The 23,304-nt window shown below is 37.3% G+C and overlaps 2 protein-coding genes across 8 annotated transcripts in view; one reads left to right on the forward strand and one right to left on the reverse strand.

Annotated features, from left to right (window-relative positions):
- MYPN (myopalladin) overlaps nt 1-15,144 on the forward strand; it is a 73,064-nt gene extending 57,920 nt beyond the window's left edge. For 3 of the 7 annotated variants that reach the window (XM_054831052.1, XM_054831050.1, XM_054831053.1), the window contains 8 exons: nt 1,432-1,653; nt 2,184-2,333; nt 3,263-3,342; nt 3,855-3,981; nt 5,559-5,766; nt 6,473-6,638; nt 8,440-8,573; nt 10,642-15,144. In XM_054831052.1, the coding sequence (XP_054687027.1) occupies nt 1,432-1,653; nt 2,184-2,333; nt 3,263-3,342; nt 3,855-3,981; nt 5,559-5,766; nt 6,473-6,638; nt 8,440-8,573; nt 10,642-10,811 (1,257 nt within the window). In that variant the 3' untranslated portion in view covers nt 10,812-15,144. Of the gene's footprint in view, nt 1-1,431; nt 1,654-2,183; nt 2,334-3,262; nt 3,343-3,854; nt 4,226-4,257; nt 4,853-5,558; nt 5,767-6,472; nt 6,639-8,439; nt 8,574-10,641 lie in introns of those variants that run through there. The other 4 variants (XM_054831048.1, XM_054831049.1, XR_008577830.1 and 1 more) reach the window with 3 other exon arrangements.
- Nucleotides 15,145-21,242: 6,098 nt separating this feature from the next.
- Nucleotides 21,243-21,698, reverse strand: ATOH7 (atonal bHLH transcription factor 7). Its single transcript, XM_054832428.1, has one exon. The coding sequence runs from the start codon at nt 21,696-21,698 to the stop codon at nt 21,243-21,245; it is 456 nt and encodes a 151-aa protein (XP_054688403.1).
- Between the last annotated feature and the right edge of the window lie 1,606 nt (nt 21,699-23,304).

Genomic DNA, 23,304 nt, shown 5'->3' on the forward strand with positions numbered 1-23,304 from the left:
TACCATAGCTAACCTTTACTAGACCTGACCTTACAGCAATGCCCCAAAAAAAGATTTTAGATGAAGAGACCAATATACACCATCTACCATTACAGTACCAAAATCAGGTATTACCAGGGTATTTATTCCACCATGGCAATTTCAAACTGCTTTTTACTCAGGCTTCGTGACTGCCACGTTTTCCTCCTCTCACTCAAGTTTCAGACCCCTGTCTCCTCAAAACTCCCCTGTAACCTCTCAACTCTGGCCACTCTGTCTCCTTGGTCTCCTGAAGAAATCAAAAGACTTTGTCAGCTAAAATTTTGTGGTGCCTCTCCACCTTTGCTCCTTACTATTTGGGAACTACGGATCAAAAGCATAATCAGCAGTATGATGGAATACGTAAATGATCAGGGATGCAAGTCACAGTGATTTGGGATCTTTGCTGGTTCTTTAAGTAACTTTCTATAGGATTTCAGACAAGATGTATTTTCTGAACCTTGTTTTTTCAGCAAATTGAATATATCTAAGGATAGGCTACATCCTTATTTACTATCCACTAACTTCTGAAATTCTATTTTAAAAAATGAGAATTGCACTTTTGGAATTGCTCAAGTATTTCCCTCCCAAGCCACAGACTATTTCCTTCCTATAACAAAGTAACAAAGCCTATTGTAATAGCACTATCTGACAGATTGAAGTGAGATTCTGAAAATCCATGCTTGCCACAGAAGTACAATAAAACCTAAGGCTGCTCTCTGAGATGTCTGTGCCCTTCAATAGAAGCAGAAATGCAAGCTCTGGACTTACAAATGGCATAAATCCAGGTCTGAGCAAACTGATTTGGTTACTGCCACCGACCTACATATAAGCTTCCCCACAAGATCGTTTATAATGACTTAAGCAAGATATTCTTGCAGCTGCCTATGTTAGTGTAGCTAGGCAGTGTCTGCTCCCAGAAAAGTCCGTTCAAGTGTATCTGTAGTCAAGTTTTAACCTGAAGGTACATTACTCTGGAAATATTTCACTTTCTTCCTCGCTTTCTCTTTCAGTAGGTATAGTTTTCCTTATTTAATTCTGAATTGAAATATTTAGCAGCATTTCTATAATCAGCAGGTGACATATTTGAACACAAAATCCTCAAAAATTTGGTATATTTTAATGATCTTTTTTGATCAACATTGTGCAAGAGTATAGCTTTTTCATAAGGACTTAGAGGAATTACATGATTTTTTAGCTGCCTTTGAAAAAACTCATAGTTACATTCTGCAAACTTAAGATGCAGTGAGAATCTGTGTCTGCAGACCGAATTCAGACTGTTTCAATATGTCCTAGTTTATGTAGGTTTTCTTATTTTCACTCATTTTAGAATTAGTCTAAAAGCACAAATGACTGCAAATACCACAGAACATGACTGGTCTTGTCCAGAACCGTGCCTCTCTCACTCTGCAGGAATACAGGATTTCAAGCTTTGAGCAGAGGCTGATGAACGAAATAGAATTTCGCCTTGAACGTACCCCGGTGGACGAATCAGATGATGAAGTCCAACATGAAGAAATCCCTACAGGCAAATACATAGCACCGATCTTTGATAAGAGACTCAAGCATTTTCGGGTAACGGAAGGATCTCCTATTACATTCACTTGCAAAATAGTTGGAATACCTGTTCCCAAGGTAGGTCATTCTGTTAGTGGTAAAGGAATAAAAATCAACTACCCGCTATTTTCTATACATCCCTCTGGAAAGTCTCACTCCTAAGAACATGGCTCTGGGGAGAGAGCTCAAAAATTATTTCCCCTCCGCTTTCTAAAATACCAGTATTTGCTCCTGAGCATGTATCAGGCCTTGACGTACTGTACAGACTGCCTCACAACCATCTGACTCCAAGAGAAATGGAACTTCACGAACCCCCAAAAAATTAACTTCTCAGAAAGATGAGAACTGATCTGAGATAACCAGTAATGTGTCTATAGCCAAGAAAAGAGAACCTGACAGGCCCAGCTCTGTAAAGGAGATATGCAGCTTTCTGAATTCAACCTGGAATCATTCTATTTCACATTCTAACTGTTCTGCAAATTTTATAATATCCTAAGATTTTTATTAGCAATTGATCAACATATGTCATGTTCTTATCTACACTTTTTCTAGTCACTATTCCACTACAGAGCAAGTGTTAAGTCACTGGGGGGGTCTGATCACTACAGGTATACTGGTTCAAGGATGGCAAGCAGATTTCAAAGAAAAATACTCATTTCAAAATGAGCAGAGAAGAAGATGGAACATGTTCTTTACATATTGAAGCTTCTACTAATGATGATGATGGCAACTATACAATTATGGCTGCAAACCCACAAGTAAGGTGTTTTATTTTCCTCTACAAAAATGCTTGTTTCATCTTTTTCTAATATAGGAATAATCTGTGTTAATAGGAACACAGATTGGGCCACCTAATCTCACATCGAGTGGTGGCTGTATTAAAAATCAGATGCTTCAGAGGATGGGAGAGGAAACCATGCAATGCAGAATGATGAAACTACTCCCCTGTTCTTACACATCCCAGTCACAATCATTAAGGACTTTTTTTCCCATTAGTAACTCCTGCCCTATCTTCTGACCCCGCCTCTGTTGCTGATAAGATACTTTTTGAGATGCGGTGACCAGACAGATATGATATTTCAGGCAGAAAGAATAGAGCAAGGGGAAACAAAAAGTTACATCAAATTTGGAAGTGTCACCAAACACAATTACTCTTTATCTAGGATGCAAAGATGTGGACTGCAAATAGTCTTGTCCCCTAATAACATTCTCCTTCACCCGATGTACTAGCTTAGTTGTTTACTTAGCAGTACATTCAAGTAGATCAGGCAACTTCTTTAAATTTTTCCTTTTGCCTGAATTATATTTCAGTCCAACTACTACTCAGTTTCCGTGCGGCTGCACAAACAACTATGCTAGTACAAAGGTACTAGCAGACAGTGCCTGTGGAGACACAGTGGCAGGGATGAACAAGCAGGGGCAGACACTGCTTAAGCTGGTTTACACAGCACCACTGCTAAATGAAGACTCTGAGAAACACACTGCTCTAGACACACAAAGAAACCCCTGCCTCAACTGCAGTCCACTGCATGCCAATAGCATTTGCTTTGAAAAAGTAGTACTTACACTACAGTTCAGCTACTTTATAAAAAGAAATCCTAATGCATTGTAAATGTTAAATATTTATACTTTAAAATGAAATGAGCTATTAACCAACTATTAATTCTGTTTCCATTGCGACTTGCAGGGGAGAATCAGTTGTTCAGGTCACCTGATGGTTCAGAGTATCCCTGTTCGGGGCCGAATATCAACAATTCAGCCTCACAGGTAAAAGGAGAGACAAGTACTTCAGACCCTCTTTATGCTTCTTACTGAAGGGATTAAAAATAACTAGCTACCTTACTTCAATGCACTCTGTACTTCAGTTCTCAACCATAAAATGGAAATAACAGCAGCAGTTCCCTCCCAGCAGGTCACTTCTAGAATGTAGTAGTTTTGAAGGTCATCTTCAAATACAGGGAAGTTTAAGTGTAAAGAATTATTTTATTTACCTGTTGCAGTGGAGTTAAAGGCAAGGGATGCATTAGCAAGATGAAATTCAGCCAAAAAAGCAAAAATAAGCGAATAGCTTGGGAATCCAAGGATACTACACGATATAGTTAATTTGATAATCTAAGTGGAAAATATGGAAGTATTAAATTATAATCAGTCCATTTCTTTCTGCCCTTTTATTTAACTCAAGCTATCTGTTCATCCTGTTCCAGAACTTCTTGCTTTTTTTAAGCATTAGGAAAAAAAGTTTGGCTTCCAAACACATACATGCATTTTTTGTGTTGCAGAACACGACCCCGGGCACCCGAAGGAGACAAAGAGGCAGTTCAAGAACGCTTTTTCAGGCCATACTTTCTACAGGCTCCAGGTGACATGGTAGCACACGAAGGGCGACTTTGTAGGTTGGATTGTAAGGTATTAACTGTTTCCTCTGTTCATTCTCACTTTCCCTACCTCCGTACATGTATTGCTAGGTGTTTTCATGTCCTTCATTGCATGCATGAACACTTTCTGTTAAAGTTTTAATGCTTCGTTTAAAAAAAAAAACTCTTATTGCCACTGTCTCTGAGCTGATTCAGGGGATTTCTTTTCAACAAATGCTATATGGAATGAAGAACACAGAAAACACAACCCCAGAAATAGAAGGCTCACTTACAAGGTTGTTCAAATTACAGAAGGCTCACTTACAAGGTTGTTCAAATAACTAGGTATGTTCACTATGTCCTTTACCGGTCCGAACTCCAGAAGTTCATCTGGGAATGACAGGTCCTTCTGCTCCATTATCAGATTCTTGAACATAATTCAGAATAGCACATAACCATGAGAAAAAGAGGATTCAGCATGTTGCATTCTGTTCAAACAAATGTTCCCATTGTATTGGGCTGAATTACTGAAGATTAATACTCCCTGAAAAGAGGGAACAGAGCCCAGTTCGTTTTATGCTTCCCCAGCATGCACAGATGCAGAAACATCTCCATTTACAGATTCAAATCCCCTCATGAGAGAGTTCTCAGAGATTAGAGTACACGCAGTGAACATCCTGTTATTGAACAGCTTTAAGGAACTCATCTGCTCCAACATATTTTGGTAATCCCCCTAAGTCCCAGTAGCACAGCAAAGGTGGTAGTGCTGACACTGACCTCTTCCATGCTCCAGAATGTCTCCTACCCTGCAGAGGGTGGAAGCTCTGAAACAGAAGTTAATGCCCTGAAGATCAACAATGTTCATTACTACTTAATTTACAATGTAAAGTTTACTAGGGAGCATGCCAAAGAATTTGGTTATTCTTAGCTCTACTATCCTGGCAGAGCTTGTGAAGCCCTAAAGCATGTCTGGTATTGCACAAACCTGGAAGACAGCAGTCCTCGTTCAGGCAAGTTCCACTTCCCTCTTTGGTTTGTAGAATACTGTTTGGAAAGCCGTATTTTAGACATGAGTAAGTATTTCTATCTATTAGAAAGATTTCTAAGAGTATAATACAGTCTAATAATCTGTCTATAAAATACTTAATCTACAGTGTTCTAAAGCATGTAAGTTTAACAGCTACAAAGAACTATATCATTCTTCATCAAATTTTACGAAATACAACGTCATTTGTATGGAACTCTCTTTCATCTCTATTAAACTCTGTAGTGGTTTAGATCCAGGGTTTTGATTTATACTCGGCACTGAAAAAGAAGAAAACTAGTAGATTACTAAGAGTCTTTTGTGAATTTGATATATAACCAAGTTTCTTCCTCTCTGACTAAGAAAAATGCAGGCAGTTCACGTATTTGTTTGTCTTGGGATTTTGCTGCTTGTTTGTTTTCCTTTTCTCCCTTTTGGAACTAATCAGCAGAAATCAGAAGTTTAGAAATAAAAAAAATTTAAGATCTTTCTGTTCTAGATTCTGACATCATTCAGATGGTATCTGAAGAAAGGCTTACCTATGAATGTACTAAAATCTATTTGTCAGTTTGACATTTGTCTCTAGCTGTTTCACTGTCTGTTAGGTGAGTGGGTTACCAACTCCAGACCTGACGTGGCTTCTGAATGGCAAACCTGTGCTACCAGATGGCACCCACAAGATGCTGGTCAGAGAGAATGGAGTTCACTCTCTGCTTATTGATCCTCTCTCACAAAACGATGCTGGAACTTATACTTGCCTTGCCACTAATAAAACAGGACAAAATTCATTTAGTTTGGAGCTCACTGTTGTAGGTAAGAATCATTGAAAAACTAGTCACAATGCTGTAGTTATTTGTATGCACTTCTTCAAAAGCAGCTTAGTTTCCCTACAGACAAGTATAAATACATAGATCATCCACTGACAGCAGGAGAGTTCAACAGCTATAAAACTTACGTGATGGAGGGAAATGCACCTGGTGCTCAGTCAATAGGTGCACTCCTGTTATTAACAGAGGGCTGTAAGACTTCTGTCTCATCATCACTTCACCTCTCTTGTCTTGACAAAACGACATTCTTAATTGTCTCCCCAGAAAATGCTTAGGATTTGAATTTATAATATATGTTGAGGTGTCCCAGATGTTAGTCCTAATTTTATTGGTTTAAAAATGTTTTTAAATAGAAAAAACTACGAATCTGGATACTGTTCTTTATTAAAGCCTAACAAGATGTGAGCTATTGAAATCCATAGATCTGGCCTTAAGTTCCTGGGATGGTAGTACGTTAGACCCATTAGATATGCATACATTCTTTTATGAACATCAGTTCTGCTTATTATTTTCTTTATTTTCCCTTATGGAGACTATGCCATGGCATTTTGCTTCCTTTCTAATGTCCCATTAAAAATTCACAACCTGTTTTGATATCACAAGAATAATTTTTGGTCGTGTGCTTCCGTATTATTCAAAGTGAAACAAAGAACAAAATATCTGTTGTTCAGTAATTCTTTTTCTTTTTCCAGCAAAGGAAGTAAAAAAAGCTCCCATGTTTTTGGAGAAGCTTCAGAACTGTGGTGTTCCTGAAGGGTACCCTGTCAGATTAGAGTGCAGAGTTGTGGGAATGCCACCCCCCATATTTTACTGGAAGAAGGATAATGAGACCATCCCATCAAACAGAGAGAGGATGAGGTACTGTACCATTGTACCCATGCTTGGAGTTTCTTGTGGCTGGACCAATCATTTCCATGAAAACCTGTGTGATAAGTACAGGTGGTGTTCTTAAAACAGTTTCTTTCACCCACGTAAAGTTTTAAAAAGTTGGCTTCACAGTGCGGTGAACAACAGCTATTTTCTTGGCTCAGAATAAAGTCATGGAGCATAATATGCCACTGCTTCAGAGAGTGGTGACAGACCTTTTAAGCCATAGAAGCTATCTTCCATCAAAGATACTACGATATGTTATTTTAATGCATTTTAGCACCTTCTTCTCTCTCAATTTTTTCCTCAGTTGAGTTCTAACTATGGATGAATTCAAACTCAGAACAGAACAAGATTTTGAATGCCCCAGAGCATGGGATAACAGACAGTTCAGCATATCAGATATAGAGGCTGATAACAAAGTTTGGTCACAAACACAGGCAAAGACTTTGATCCATGCTTACAAAATACAACAAGGTCTGGGTTCAGCTCTTGCATTCAAATGCATCGCTATTTCTTAGGTTTTTTAGGTTATACATAGGCAAACACTGTAGTTAACGTAAAATGAACAACTGTCCTAAAATGCCTCATTTCCAGTTGTTTCACAGAAGCTTAGAAAACAAGTTTTTGCTTCAGCTCAGCAGAGGAACGACTAAGGGAAACCTCTCACAGCTCACAATGCCAGGAGCTAACATCAGGCTTGTAACACCTCTGCTATTTCAGCCAGTCATAACCAGAATGCCAGCACCCAAGGCTTCAAGTGGCTCCGCACAGATCCACGTGAGCAATGGGCAGCATTGTCCTTGTTTGTCCCTCACTTGCCTCACTACTATTTTCTTGCCTGAAGCCAAGAGACCTTTTTTGTGTCATGATACAGACATGCAGGAGCTTCTATACTACCACACCCCCAGCATTAAGCAAATTACATCGTGCAGGGAGCAAAGGGTGTGAATGCTCCCTGTTTTATTACAGCTGTCGGAAGCCCAGAGTGTCCTCTTGACCTTAAAATTCTGTGGTTTGATGTTTCATTTCAGTCCATAAAGAAACAAAATCTCAAATTTCAGAACTTCCTGCAACTTCAAGTATTCTAATGTGCTCATCTCCCATCTCTTCCTTTATAATGAGGGAAACACTTGGGTTGATAAAAAGGATCAACCACAGCCTAGAGAGCAGAGGAGCCTCAGTTCTCTGATATACTACTGAATAGTTTTTCCTGGAAATTGTAGCCAGAAAGTCTTGGATCACTGAAGAGCAAAGGAAGAGGAGGGAATAATGAAGCAGTTTTCTTTTAGCGTGTTGGCCAAACGAATCTTTAAGATTTTGCTACTCAGTCATTTTCTCACAGAAAAAGGTGCCATAAGAAAGCTTCTGACTCGCTCTGGTTCCTGTTGTGAAAAATAGAACAACTTTGTACAAATGTTCTTGGTATTTTGTTATGTTATTCTTCCAGCTTCTGAAATAGGAAAAAATACAGTATGACCATGCAGCATGGGTTCAGTTCATTGGAATTCAATAAACAATCCCAATATTAACACATACAGAGCAACAATTCAGCTCACACTGTCACACCATTTTTGCACAACTGAGAGGAGCAAGAATAGATTTCAGCTACTCTGATCATTGGTTGAGGCTATAGGGAAAGTAAATCTATTGACTATAAATGTTTTGGGCTGCTACCTCTTTGAGAATAGAAGTTACGATGTATTTATCTCACATTTAATGTACATATTATAAAATCTCAAAGTTGATATGCTCTTGAGAAATGCTAATTCCAAACCACTTGTTTTCCCAGCATGCATCAAGATACAACAGGGTATGTCTGCCTCCTCATTCAACCTGCCAAGAAAGCAGATGCTGGCTGGTACACCTTGTCTGCAAAAAATGAAGCTGGTATTGTCTCTTGTACTGCTAGACTTGACATATATGGTAGGTATTGGCTAGTAAATAAAGCAAATGCCAATTTATTTTCTTTGACTGGTCCCAGCCCTCACCTAGTTCTTAGCCCGTAAATCACTAGTTTTGATGTGGATTAGAAATCCGTGTCACAGCATGGCCACAGCTTAATATGGCCACCAGGAGGAGGTAGAATGATACAGCTAAATAGCCAAATTAGCTCCCCTGCATTAGTTTAAAGGCAGGTAAAGAGAAAAAACAGAGGAGGAGTTTTGCACAGTATTCTGTACTCCCATTTTCCACCTTCCAAATTCCCTAGACACATAAGCATATAATAAACATGTAAGTTGAACCTTAACTCTGCTCCCTCTGACACGTCTGTGCTACAGCCCTGACCTGAGATGGATCAATAAATTGCACACGAGAAAGTAGACTCCTTCTTCTGTGGAGGATGTATGATGCAAACTATGCCTAATTGCCTACGACTTGGAAGGCTCCAGCCCAGTTCAAGAATTACGGCACATGATTTAATTACTCTATCTACGCAAGATGTAATAGTTAAGACAATTTATCTGAAGCAAGACAGTACTTTGATCATTTAAGCGGTGTAATAAAACAGAAAACATATTCCACAAACTACTGGATTATAGCCATACCCTCAAAGGAAAAAAGCCTACGTTTTCAACCTTGTATCTCTCATTTAGAAAACCTCGACAGTTAATTATCAGGGATAACCACAAGTCACCAGTGCATCTCTGTCAATTTTCCGCCACCTTGTGGTGATACAGACAATAGTAATGTAATGTTCAAGAGAGGGCTGGTGAAAGTCTGATTCAAAAAAGGTCAGAGAAAATGAAAAATAATTCCTTAGGTATCTAAATGTTGCAAGACATAAATTAAATTTTCATATGAAGGACTCAAGGTACAAACAGGAAAAAGATGGAAAGTAAGAAATGTTTCCTGGTTCCAATCATATTTTCTAAAGACTCTGCAAGTCTTACACACCAAAGCAAGTGACAGAAATAATTTTTCTTTGTGCTATTTTGAATGGATGGGGTTGGGGGATTGAAAGTGTGGTCTGATATTTAAAATTCCATGTGCAAAGAAGAAAGTACAGTAAATAATGAGTGTATTGTTCAAATAGAAACAAATTGGGGGCTGCAAGGAAAAAGGAGGCTCTTTTTCAAATATTTCCAGATAGACAGGGTCAAAATTGAGCATGTAAGGCTAATGAATGTTTCCTATCAATGCTTAACATGTAGATTGTAGGCCTCCCACATCAAGCTATTCTCAGAGTATTGTAGCCTGAACTTCTACCTTTTCATTTTAATTACTGACAGATATGTTTGTCCAGTATGGGTGCAAAGCTGGAGGTTTTGTATGGATAAATACTGGCAAAGATAATATCAATTTCCCCTTTCTTTAGTGTTTTAAAGAATGATAACTGTTAAATATTATATAACAACTAAATATTCTTACAAAATTGTAATGGTATTTGTTCATATGGGAACATGCTGAATGTTACTTTTAAATGACTGAATATATGGGTTTCAATTACCTTTCTTTCACTATCTTTAAAAAAAATGAGGAAATGTGCTACTAGTTGTAAGTAGTAGAGGGAAATAAAACTTGTAATCACTTCTTTAAAAAAATTCCCTGTATTATTACTTTGAAATTAAATACCACCAAAAAAAATATCAGGAAGAAAAGTCCCCCAGAGGATGGAGTAGTACAAAATCAGAGCCATGTCCATTTGTTCATGTCTTGTGATGGTATGTTTTTAGTTTTGATTGCAAGAGCTTTGGAGAAGGCTCCAAAGCTTAAATGATTAAATTTTGGACTTAGTGAAATCCATGTAAACATTGCCATTGAATTGAACAGGGATGAAATTCCATCTGTAGACTTCAATAAAAATGCTCAACATATAAACTATGTAAATGATAATATTTGAAGGCACAGACCCTAAACCAGGGAACAGTAATGCTGTGCTCTCTGCAAGGACGTTGGAAGCAACTGTTTCAGCTGTGTGCATTCATTTATGTTGTTTCATTGCTAACTTAATTAGAGGTTTTTACAGCCTACTCCGTTTCTGTTGCTTCAGCTCAGTGGCACCATCAAATTCCACAACCAATAAAGCTTCGACCTGGTAGCAGCCGGTATGCAAACCTTACCAGTCAAGGACTCGACATTTTTTCTGCCTTCCCAACTACTGAAAGCCTGATGCTGTTTTCATCCCCAACCCAAAAGGTAGTGGAGAGTGAAGAACTTTGAAAAACAAACAAACAATTGTTCCAGTTACACCTGCAGAGATACTAGAACTGTGAAAAAAAAAAAAAAGAAAAAAAAGAGGTACAAGTCAAGATGCTCAAGGTTTACAAGCAACTTGTTTGTAATTAAGTATACTGCTGCTGCAAATGTTGCAAGTAACATATCATACAAGACTTTTGCATATTATTTTACTGCAGGATAATTGTGGTATGGAGTGTTGTGCAATAAATTCAGTACTGTGTAGTTTGCTAAGAATTACATAGTAAACATAGTTTTCAGCACTTAAAAGCCAATACCACTGTTACTGCTTGAATTAAAGCTACTGTACTGTAGCAAGCCATGTTAAGGATTGATGATGTTTAGCTGGAATACTGCCAGTGAAAACATTGACATTACAATAACAATCCTGAATGAGGGTAAACAACATGACTTTGAATGTAATTCTAAAAAAAACATGCCAGATAATCACAAAGCACAAGGGGGAAAGATGTAACTCATTTTTATATATTATTATGCCAGATAATCTCAGAATTTTTGAACTCAAAACTAGATAAATATAGCGTTTCATGTAGGTACAGCTGTATACCCTATATATTTATATTTGTGTGTGTGTGTGTGTGTACTCCATGAACTGTGTACTCATGGTGTAAGGACTCTTAAAGTAAGGTACAGGGCACGTGCATAGGACGCTAACACAGGAAACCAAAATTCCTGTTGTCTGAAGCATGTTCTAGAGCCCATAGCTGGAACTATTTTCCAGATGTGCTTCATATTTTCCTCTTTACAATGATAGTGATTCTCTGTCTTTAATCACAGATGATGTCAAGCGTGTAACTTCACTGTTTTTAAATATCAGTCTCCTTTTCCTAATTTTTAACGTGACTAAAAGAAAAGTGCATCTACCATCTAGCTTATTTTTTAACTAGCTGAAAAGGAATTATGATCTGGTGGAATTTAAATTTTCACCATCATTTAGGAAATAATCATAAGTATGGTGTCTACTACAAAGACAGAGAAAATTCTGTTAATATACAAAAGTTATGAAGTTAAGCAACAGTTAGGTGCAAAGAGCTAAAAACCCTACTGTAACTAACAGTAGTAATAAATAAGGCAAATTAATGAAAGTGCAACAAAAGGTGTTAAGTGACAACACTTAATGATTGATTTAAATATATTTAGCATCTATACAGTTGTGTTAATACCTCCCAACACTTAGAATCTGAAATCTAAGATGATCTCCTGCATCTTTAAATTATTGCTATCCCTCTTCTTTGAACATTGTTTTCAAGCAGTTCTTTCTTACTGCTTTCAACATGGCTGGAGAATACAACGAAGTCCTGATCAAAGTCACAGAGATTAAAAGAAAAATTAACAGATACTTTCATTTTAGACCTCATTTGGATTTTTTCAAAGTTAAAAATGTAACTTAAAAAACCTATATATGCAAAGAAAACAATGAGGAGTTATCTTAAGAGCAATAGGATACTGGATATAGCCAGAGTCTAAGAAAGCGTGGGAAAGCAGAAATACCAGTTGTTGCCCACGCTACCTCCTCCCTGGTAAACGAAATAAAACTAATAGCTCTTAAAAGCAATGCATTGATTCAAGTGACTTCAGTCATAGGGTGCCCAATTTAAAACACATTGTGGGTCTGATTTTTCAGGATAGAGAACTTACTGCTCCTTCTATCTTCACTTGTTTTTAGGATGGCTTAGGGATTCCAAAACTAAAGCTAGACTGAGTCAGAATTGGGCAACCCAAAATTTAAAGTTTCCCATATTAATAAGTACTCTTGGGAAAATAATCCAAGGAAAGTTACTGGATTTTGCTTATTTAATCCAGTGCTGATGGGAACTGGCAATAGAGGAAATTAAGACACAAAAAATCAAATTCTACTCCCATCTACAGCCCTGGTCTTCCCATTATTTCATGCCAGAAGGGAAGAGCAGATTTTAATTCAAAGTATTCCAAGTTGCATTTTGGCCATCAGGCTTTATACCTAGCACAGGCTTAGTCATGCAATTGTCTGCTCAGAACTCCTCTGTTGGACCCCTTGCCTGGCTTTGAGTGAGGGGCCAGACCAGATGACCTGCTGGGGCTCCTTCAGACCTAAATCACTCTGTACTTCAATTATTTTACTTTTCACTGCCAGTCTGAATACTCTGTGTGGATTAAGTTACCTATTGACTGAATGGAAACTAAGAATTCAAGCAAGCACAAACTTATCCTTTTTGACTGGGATATATCCTATTAGGCAACTCTAGCTACAAGAGTGATCACTATAATCAGGGTTCTTTACGTAGTTTAGAAGAAAGGAATACTAGTACTTACTATTAGCAAATATCTGGTTACCAGTGCTGGAATCATACTTGTTAATATTACTGACAGTAGTAGCGGTTCTCACATTTTACAACATCAGACAACACACCCAAAAACTCAGTACAAATTAAAAGACAAAGTGCACAGATGAAATATGTAAACCATATCTCTTCAACCTTTTCTATGTGATTTCAATGGAATGTCTCCAAATTTACATCATTATAGCCTGAAGGGACAAGCTGAGGGTTAAGTGGTACAATGTCTTTTAAAATGTACATTCAGTTCTTTGGAAGTGGGAAGACAAGAAGCTACTGCTGAAAGACTTATCCCAAAAGTCTGTGTAAGAAGGATTAATCCTTAGTCATTCAAGAAGAGGCCCCAGAAGTCTCACTGAGAGGTAGGCTACAGAAAGTGGATCACCAAAATCTGTCAGCTGAACTACAACATTCTCTCCTTGACTGTATTTACTAGCAAAAGGATCAAAACTTTACCCATCACATCTACCTACATAATGCAGAAGTCAGTAATTTCAATCACTTTCAGTGCGTCTGATACAAACAAAATCAGAATCTGATCCTAAATGGTCTGTAGTCATTAAATTTTGCTCGTTAACTGCTACAGGACATTTCTCCTCTGCATATACTGAGCCCATAAAATAAGTATGTAAAGGAAGCTTATGTGAATGGATGTAAATGCTGTTAATTAGGAGTATTGATGTGCTCATCACAAAGACAACTTGGTAGAAAAAGACACAAAAATTATGTTTGTGTTGTTAACTGATGGAAAAGCCAAGGGGAAAAGGCTTGAGTAAGCAGCAGAGACAACACGGAGTTGTCAGAAACCATGTGATGCTGTTTGAGTTCATGTCCTGTGAAGGATGGCACTATCTAATCATACTGTGTCAAGATGTACTAGAGGCCATGCAACTGGGCTCCCTTCCTGAACAGCTTGGCTGTTCATTGTTTTTGTTTAATTGAATAACCAATTTGACTTCACACTAACATGCTACTTCATTCTCTTATTCAGGGCAGGCTACTGCAACAACAAAAATCAATGTTAGAACTTCCACTGAAGTCAGTGTTAGCTATTATCTTCTAAAAGTCCATTAAATCACCCCAATGTGGAGCATAACATGGTATCAGTGAGATACAGAAATGCTCGGTTTTGTAATCTCTCAATGTTTTCTGATTCAGAACCTCATAGGTTTATTTAGTTTCCTGTTTCCTTCTAGTCCTGGTTTTGCATACAGAGGCACAGCATATTTCAAAGAGCAGAAATGAAAACTTTTATATTGCAATTCTAGAAAGCAAAAGTATTACCTCTGCTTTGAAATCTTGGTCCAGTTTGGTGCAAACCCAGTCCTCAGCAGCATCACATAGCAGTTTGCATTGAAATCATTGGACTTCTTGCCTTAAAACAGCTGGATTAAGTTCCTGTGCTTCCCTATGGAAGGTGGAGTGTACCTTCTCAACACCTCATATCTGCTAAAATGAGGAGAAGATGAGAGCACACACTTCAAAATATGAAAAGCCAAATCTGCAGTCTGTATCTTAATATGTAAACAATTGTCAATTCCAACTGTTTACAGTAACCATAGGTACTTCAAAGCAACAAATCTGGAATAACAATTCCTTTAAGAACTGTGTTGTTGAAGCTACCAGGTTTAAAAGTGTTAAGATTCTGGAAAATGTCTTCATACAAAATGATTAGCAAGACCTAATGGAATATTTTAACTGTTAAATAGTGGAGAAGTGATTCACTGTTAATTGCCTTACTGTTTCCAATACGATGATGTTCACTTTGAGCCTTAAAATTCTATTTTATAATTTTTTTTGATTAAAGTTGATATTTTTTATTTTTTTGATCCACAGTCATTCTCATTGGGAAGAAAAATGTTAATGTCAGTTTTAAAGTATATTTTAAGTGCATATGAAAGGAAAAAACAAACACCTGTCTGTTCAGTAATGTATTTCCCTTCGTCTCACCTAAATTTGAATAAATGCTTCAGAGTTGCATACAAGAGTGTGTCCTTCACGTGTTCAAATAATTGTGAAAGTGTGCAACAAGACCAGAGGTTTCCTCAGGACTTTGCTGTGACAGCTGATGAATGGAATCAGACCTTACATTATTAAGACGAAAATCATAAAATACTGTCAAGTTATACACTAGACATGCTTCTAAGTAGGTAGTTGTGAAATACAGTTGTTGCTTTTTTAAAGAATTCTCACTATTAATTTGCTCTGGTTTTAAATTATGCTTTCTTTTCCTGATAACCTCAGCCCCTTCACCAGTTTGAAAGAACGAGTTTTCTCAGGGGTACCACAGCACAAGCCAAGGAGTCTTTAGGGCAATTTGCATGTTTTAAAGGTCGATAGATTTGCCAAATTCTCACCATCTTGGAGAATCAGCCTCCAAAGCCTATGCTTGAGCATATACTTCTACCTACAGATTGTCATAGCTGAACTCCATCACGTCTCAAAAAATTCATGCAGAATCGGTCTACTACATTGGTCGCCTAGCTCAACGCACTCCCCCTGAAATAGCTGTTTGCTGGGTCATGACCAATGCTCCTAGAAGTTTCTCTGTGTGGTAGGGCACTGGAAACCTGTTACAGAGGACTTATTTTTTCAGCCTTTAGCTGTGTATCCCACACTTGTTCAAGTGACAATTGAATGAGGGCCAATCAAACACACAAAGCACACAACTTCATTCTCCCTATACAGTCTTCAACTTGAATGATTTAGCATATTCTATGTATGAGGGTCCATTAGTAGATGTTGGAATGAATCTTAAATGAGCAGCGGATGCAAACCCAACACTTGAAGGAAGCTGGATCTTATAGCTCGGATACAGAAAACAACAGGGGAAAAAAAGGATGCGCCCCATTACATTTGCTGGTACTGATTTTGCTTTCCCATGTAACCATGTTTCTCCATTACCTGGCTTGATTTCTACGTACTTCTGTGCCTGCTAGGTCAGAGATGATGTTCTTAAGACTATTTTGCCTCAGCTACCGCTCCATGAGCTAAAGCAGCTCCTACACATTTTATGATTTCCTCTAAGCAACACAATGCCTTTACACTTTGTAAGTCCACTACAAAGAGCAATTTATTGTGTAATACAAAGAAATCTTGGGCCATACGTGCTGCGAATTTAAGTGGAGTTCTCCATTGATATCAGTGGGAAATTCTGTTCAGAAACTGACCATCCTGTAGGATCATACAATCCGTTAGTAGCAGGCAACACGGTTTTGTAAAGAAATGGAAAAATACCGAAGACATTCTGAAATCTTGAAAAAAAACCCCAAATATGCACCCCAGGCTGCAGGAAGCCATTCAACAATGAACTCCTTATTCCTTGGCATTACATATGCAGACATGTCAAGTGAATTCCATATAAGATATATTTTGCATGCTAATTTTTGTACAAATGAAAACTGAATTACAAATTAGAAAAAAATTAGTAGACTATTAAAATGTGCTCTTTGTTAGAAAATATATTTAAATATTATACATGGGGCTGCTTTGGGTTTTTTAAAGCCATGTTTTCTTGAAGCTTAATTAAAGTTAAAAACATAAAGAATTTTTTAAAAAGTGCCCAAGTACCAGGTGAAATCAATGTTTGTTACAAGGTATCTGTGTAGAGGAAACAGTGGACTGCTTCTTCAATGAATAAACATGTCTTTATTCTCAGTGCATTTGTTTTTTCCCTGGATATTTTGTAGAGATTGAACAGCTGAACATATTTAGGGCAAAAAGAAAAAAGAAAGTGTTCTGTACATTCTTACTGAATTTTAAAATTCTAGATAAATTTTACTCCTAAAATACAGAAAACTGCATCCATATTGCTTAGCCCAAATAACTGGAAACCTAAGTGTAAGGGTACCCATCTTAAGGCAAAAGCTTATTTTGGAAAATCAAAACTTAAACACATCACCATAGGGACTTCCACAAAGATTTCACCAGGGAAGTTCTACTTAACAAGGTATAGGAAACTTACCTAAATATTTAAAAATCTAATGATACTCATGCGTCCCCATGTGAAGATGCTGTAATGTCATTGACCTTACAAGACTAAAACTAAGATTAACAACATTTTTACTTTTCAGAATTTGTACTGCAGCATCATTTAGGAATTCCAGTCAAGAACTGAGCTTTGCCCTGTATGCGTGTATAGTACAAAACGGACTGTGCCTTAAATACCTTATAAATGGTGAGATGGAAAATAGAAGCCTAAAATATTGAAATGAATTAAAGTTGTAAGACATGCTAATACTGATGACCTCAATACTTAGACAGGACGAAACCACTAACTTTTCGTTACTAACATACATTTAGGGAACGTGCTACCCTAGTTCTGCTTTCAGCCACTGAAAAGTCGCTGCAGTTAAAAATCTCACTCCAGTTTCAAGTTCAAAAATAACTCTGGTCACCTTGTCAAAACAAGGTGACAGAACTCAAAGAATCACAGAAGCAGAGTATCTAAAGCTACTTCAAATAGAAAAGCCTGCACTCTGAACTTTTTAGAAGAATAAAACTTCCCACAAATAGTTCATTAGAATTTCACACTGAATTTCAATAGTGAAACATATGTGTGTAGCATGCAACAAATACTTAATGAGGCAAGCATTTCTCATCCCCAGTGTTTTCACAATAATGTGGTTCTAGAATTACAATGTACTGATACTACAAATATAAGTATTTCAGGTTTGCACTGCTATTCAGTGGCACAAAAATTTATGAGCAAAGCTCAGGCACTAAGAACACACCAAGCTCTGAGCATCTAGGCTTTTGCTTCATTTGGAGGCCCCTGGAAGCAATAATTATTTAAGGGGAGGAAGCTTCAAATGCCCATACCAGTAAAGTCCAGTACAGAAGACGGTCACAGCCATTATCTGACAAGCAACAAACAGCCACTGGGGAACAAATATTTGGAAGCAATAATCAAACCCAAGTTAAACAATCAAGTTTACATTTCACAAAGTGCCAATAAAGTATTTGTAAAGGAAAGCTATGAAAAGAAACCAATGACTTCCTGAGTAGTTGTTGAGTTTGAGAAGTCCAAACCAGCATGGATAATACCTGCTTTTCAGACTGCCTTCAGAACTTTTAATGACCAAATTTCCCCCTCACCCCAATTCACTCCCCAAAAAGCTTTGACAAATTATCAATAGACAGGCACCTGTCTATACACTACAAAGAATTTACTCTGCTGCCTTCAGTGCTGTAGTAAATTGGAAATCCCAACTTCCAGCTCAATACTGCACTCTCCCAAGAAACAAAAATACTACAGCATTCTATAAAATGACAATGTTTCCACTAGTAACATTACTAATTATTATCAATAGCTAGAGATCACCAAAACATTCACCCCCCACTAGCACAACCAAATCTAAAAGAATGGGGATTATAATCTCATCACATTGTTCGACAGCAGAGATTGACGCAATGACATGATCTACAAAGTGTTCACAAGTTATCTACTGCACTAAAGTGCTCTTTAGGACTTTGGTTTCAATTCTTAATAATTTTTGGTAACATAACCACAGATATTTTATGGTTTGTGTTGTTTTGTTCCTCTTTATGTGAGATTACTATCATTTAATCATTCACAGCATACTAATCCATTATTTTTGTAATTATATCTATCATCATATGCAGCAGACAGTAAATTACAATGCTGAATGGAAGAAACAAAATCGGAAGAGAAATGGATGTTAAGTACTTTTACATAAATTACATATAATCTGCAATGTCATGTCCCACAAAATCAAATCATATGCCAGTAGTGCAGAAATACATCAGTACTGTTGTTGCGCACTACTCTGGTATTTATACTTTTGTACTGTATTACCCTTCCCACCTAAAGTTTAGAAGGGTATCTTTCACTAAGCCAAGTTTTCCACATCATGTAACTGTGCGATTTATTTGCATCATATTCCCATTTCAGGATAGAAAACCCACTACTGTGCTAGCAGTGCAGGTGAGACGTCTGCCTAAAGTCTACAGCTAATAAATTAGCATAAAATGGCACATAATTTCATTATTTATGGATTGTATTGATTATTATTACATAAACTTGTCACTACTTAATGATGAGTACTATTCAAATAGTATTAACTTGGCTATATGACGGACAGCAATTAACTCTATTCTCTCTCTATAAACTTCTGCAAAGAAATCAGTATCGTAACTTCATATTCCCAAAAGGTTGAATTCACTTTCTGTTTGCCAATAAAGATCTAATGTAATTCATAACAAGCAAAAGCCCACATTTTAATAATTAACACCTTTAGAGAGGCTAAAATATATATTAAAAAATATTCCTGAATGCCGGTGTTTAAAGGACAGAGTTGCTCAGATTATGCAGTGCTCCTTCTATATGTATTTAATCTGGCCTGAAAGTCTGTCCCGGCAGCTTTCACTCCAGGAACAGCCCAGCCCCTGCCTCAGGAAACATACTAGTCTGCAGGATGGTGACCACGGGCAAAATGTCAGCGAGGGTTCTGAGAGAAGACAGATAGCAAGGTCAGGTCGTTGTATGTAACTGTTCCTGCAGCAGAGTCCCTCTCCCCCAAAACAGGGCTGAGTTCCTATTGATGCTTTTGTTTTTCACTGAAAGCTGCTTAATTGTTGAAAATAACTCCTATCAAAGCCATTTGTTTGTCATTCGAAAGAATTCTATAATATAAGTTATGGTGGCAGCCAGCAGGGAACTCACCAGCCTTCCCTGCTGGAAACCCACCAACAGCTGTTTGGGGACAACAGTTCCTTTTCTCCTTCGTGGCTAACACTAGCAAGGGCTTGTTTCTGGAAATGAGCACCAGCAGAAATTCCCTTCAGCTTCATCATCTGCTGCCATCAAAACAGACATTGGCAGTCGAACTTTTGGGGACTCTACATCCTGCTACAAACACATCTGCTTCTCCAGCTGTCCTGCTCCTACTCATTTTTCAACCTTCCCAACCTCCTTTCCTCTTCTTTCTACCCAGATCCCTCTATCCTCCACAAGTGAAAGAAGCAAACAAACAAAACGCAATTCAGGGCTGAAATGAACTCAACTGCTTCACAAGAATGCTCTATAACTTTTTATCAAACTCTTATCTCTAAAGGCTTTTTTTTCAGATAGTATGTAAAACAAACTTCTTACTCTAACTGGGAAGGAAGCACCATTTGCTAGTTGATTCTTCTGCACATTAAACTGCCAGGACTGTGATGGAAGTAGGGCAACATTTTGGGTGGGAAAGCCACTAGGTAAGTAATTCCTAGAGCAGGAATTTCAGGTAGTTGGTTAGGACATATCATAGAAAACACTTTATTTATGATTTACAAAATCTGTTATTGTTTCCAGGTTACATAAATTTTAAAAATAAAATCCAAACATTGAAAGTCTACAAAAATCTAGAAGTTTAGATTACTTTCATGTGAGCATTCTCATTTATGGTATATAATCACATATGCTTTTACAGCCATTGAAAATAAAAACATTCCTTCCAGGACTTGAAACTAGCTCTTTTTCGAGCATACAAGAGACACCATAAATTGGATTAAAGCAAACCTACACAACCTTGGAACCCATACGTCAAACTTACAAAGTTTAAGAAAGCTAGTTCTCTGGAGGACTAGAACTCCAATACATTATAATACCTTTTCCATGGGAGCCATTTATGTGAAAACAAACCAAAGAATAACTGAAGCTGACATAAAAATAAAAACATGGAATGAAGTTCATTTCTGGTGTTATTCCACTCAGTTACACCATGGGTCAATTTGGCCCGTGATCTGTAGAAAATGCTGTCATGATTCATTACAGTAAAAAAACCCACCAAAAACTTATTTAATAGAAGAATCAAATTAACTAGATGAACTAGGAAGCAATTATCAGAAAGATTTCAAATTAAAAGTATGCATTCCACCAGCATTAAATAAGTTCAATCTTCTCAAATGCATATCAATTTAAAGCTCTCAAAGCAAATTTATTTTGTCAAATTAGTATAAGACGCAAACAAGAATGAGTTATTATAATGCCAGTATTACCTTATTCAAGCAGATTAACTCTTGCTAATTATTAAATTACACATCTGGCCTGCTGCATATTCTTAGTTTGTTAAAAGATCTAATTAGCTATTTGAAAGTGTTCAGGGGGATAGCTGATTATTCGCTGTGCATAAGGATCACTGTCCATTGCCATTTTTTGTCCCATGTAATGGTGGTAGCTCTCCGGATGAAAGTGTTCACAGTGAAGGCTAATCCATTCTCTTTCAGTACTGTATCTTTCTGCTTCGGCAAGTATTCTAGTGAGAGCCATGATATAACTCAAAGCCATCTGAAGGGTCTCATACTTGGACAGTTTCTTATCTTGACCCCACTGTGGAACCACCTTTCTCAAACGATCAAAGGCTGTGTTCAGTCCTTGCATCCGTCTTCTCTCCCTGGCATTGGCAGCCAGTCTTCTTTTTGCAGCGTTCTCCATCCTTTCTGAACTGCACTTCACAACACAGCCCGATCCACTTCTGCACTGGACGTCTGATTCTACGCCTGAATCCAAATGACTGGATTTACAGGTTTTCATATTCGATGCAGCTTCGGTTTAACACACACAAAGATTACTTTTTAAAAATTAGGTATCTAAAAAGTGGTAGGGAAAGCACTCATGTGAGTAGCCTGCGTACCTCTTGAATCTGTTTCCAGGTGTCAATGATGTGATATTTTTCTTAGCATCTAAAAAAAAAAAAAAAAAAAAAGTCTTCTGGTTCTTCTGGAAATTGCTTCTTATTATTTAAAGACAGAAAAAAGAGTTTTTAATGTCTTATGCTTTCATTCTTTTAATTTCTTTAAACTCAAAGAGATAGAAAGCAATGAAGTCTCCATTCTCAAAATATATGTTACTGAAGAAAATGGTCCATTTAATCCAAAAAGACTCTTAATGGCTTAAAACCACATCAATTCCCAATGACCATTTCAGATGAAAGAAGTTCTGATTCAGTTAAGGAGAGTATTTTGAAATGATGAACGGTTGTGATCTGAAGACACAACTTTGTAAGAGAAATCTCTCCTTTCTTGACTCCTGCCGGCAAGCAATGATCGTGTCTTACAGACAAGATGAGGCTTTATAGAAACTGCAAAAGCTAAACAGGTGGTAGCAGGTGGGCGGGCGGCACTCTGCTTCCATCTCAGTACCTTCCCACCCTGGGAACTACAGGGGGAAAAAAAAAAAAAACCAAACCAGTAAAATCCGAACATTACAGCCTTCATCTGTTGAGAAGTCTTCCAAAGCCATTCTGTCCAGCCCTAACAACTTGCCATCTGGAGTAGTGTCTGGCTGGCCCCACAAGACTCTGGGCAGTTAAGCAAAAGATCCTTTCAACGGATAATCTGTTGCAACTCAGGGAAAAAAATCTCTGTGCATTGTAGTATTTGTGCATTAAAACGTGAAAATTCTGGTTAGAGAGTAATAAGGGTAGAAGAAATAACTGTTGTAATGAAACAGAGGAGAATTACCTTAATAGTATATGGCCAAGAATACTACTTTTGTGCACTATACAGTACCAAAACAAGTAGACTCAAATTATTAGAAACCCTTCAGGACTTACAATTTTAATATTGTATAAAGTACACAACATCGCAGAGAGAGTAGTACCTTGAGAAAAATGGGGATTATGTATTCGCATGTCAGTAAATCCATTGTCATTAAAATAATTTAAAATATACATCTAAACAGTTAAAATGTAGCTATGGATTTATCTAATAAAGATTGTAAAAATATTTGCATAGGTTGGGACATAGACGTACATAAAAACATGTAAGTATACAAATAGTCTGAAATCTGCCCTTTTTAATACACTATATTAAAGTATATATGTGTATTTAATATGAATTTTTTTTTTAAAGTGTCTTTTTAGTAATATCCCTAAATAGGTAAAAAGGATGTGAAAAAAAGAAATCTGCTTGCTGGCAACAAGGGATCATTTCTGCTACCAATTATAACAATAGAGAAGCCACCATATGCACACCCACACCCCAAAATCAAAACATCTTTGTTTTACTGTACTTGTATTATTAAAAGCATTATCTACATAAACTTACAAGGAAATATTATACAATCATTTTATGATATACATAAAAGGTAAAAAAACCCCCACCTGCCACACAATGATTTATTATCTGTATTGATTTCA

The sequence above is a fragment of the Grus americana genome, chromosome 7, assembly GCF_028858705.1.
Source record: "Grus americana isolate bGruAme1 chromosome 7, bGruAme1.mat, whole genome shotgun sequence".
NCBI lineage: Eukaryota > Metazoa > Chordata > Aves > Gruiformes > Gruidae > Grus > Grus americana.

Excerpts from the sequence above, each read along its gene's own strand:
- ATOH7 (XM_054832428.1), bottom strand. The coding sequence starts at position 21,698 with ATGAAAACCTGTAAATCCAGTCATTTGGATTCAGGCGTAGAATCAGAC.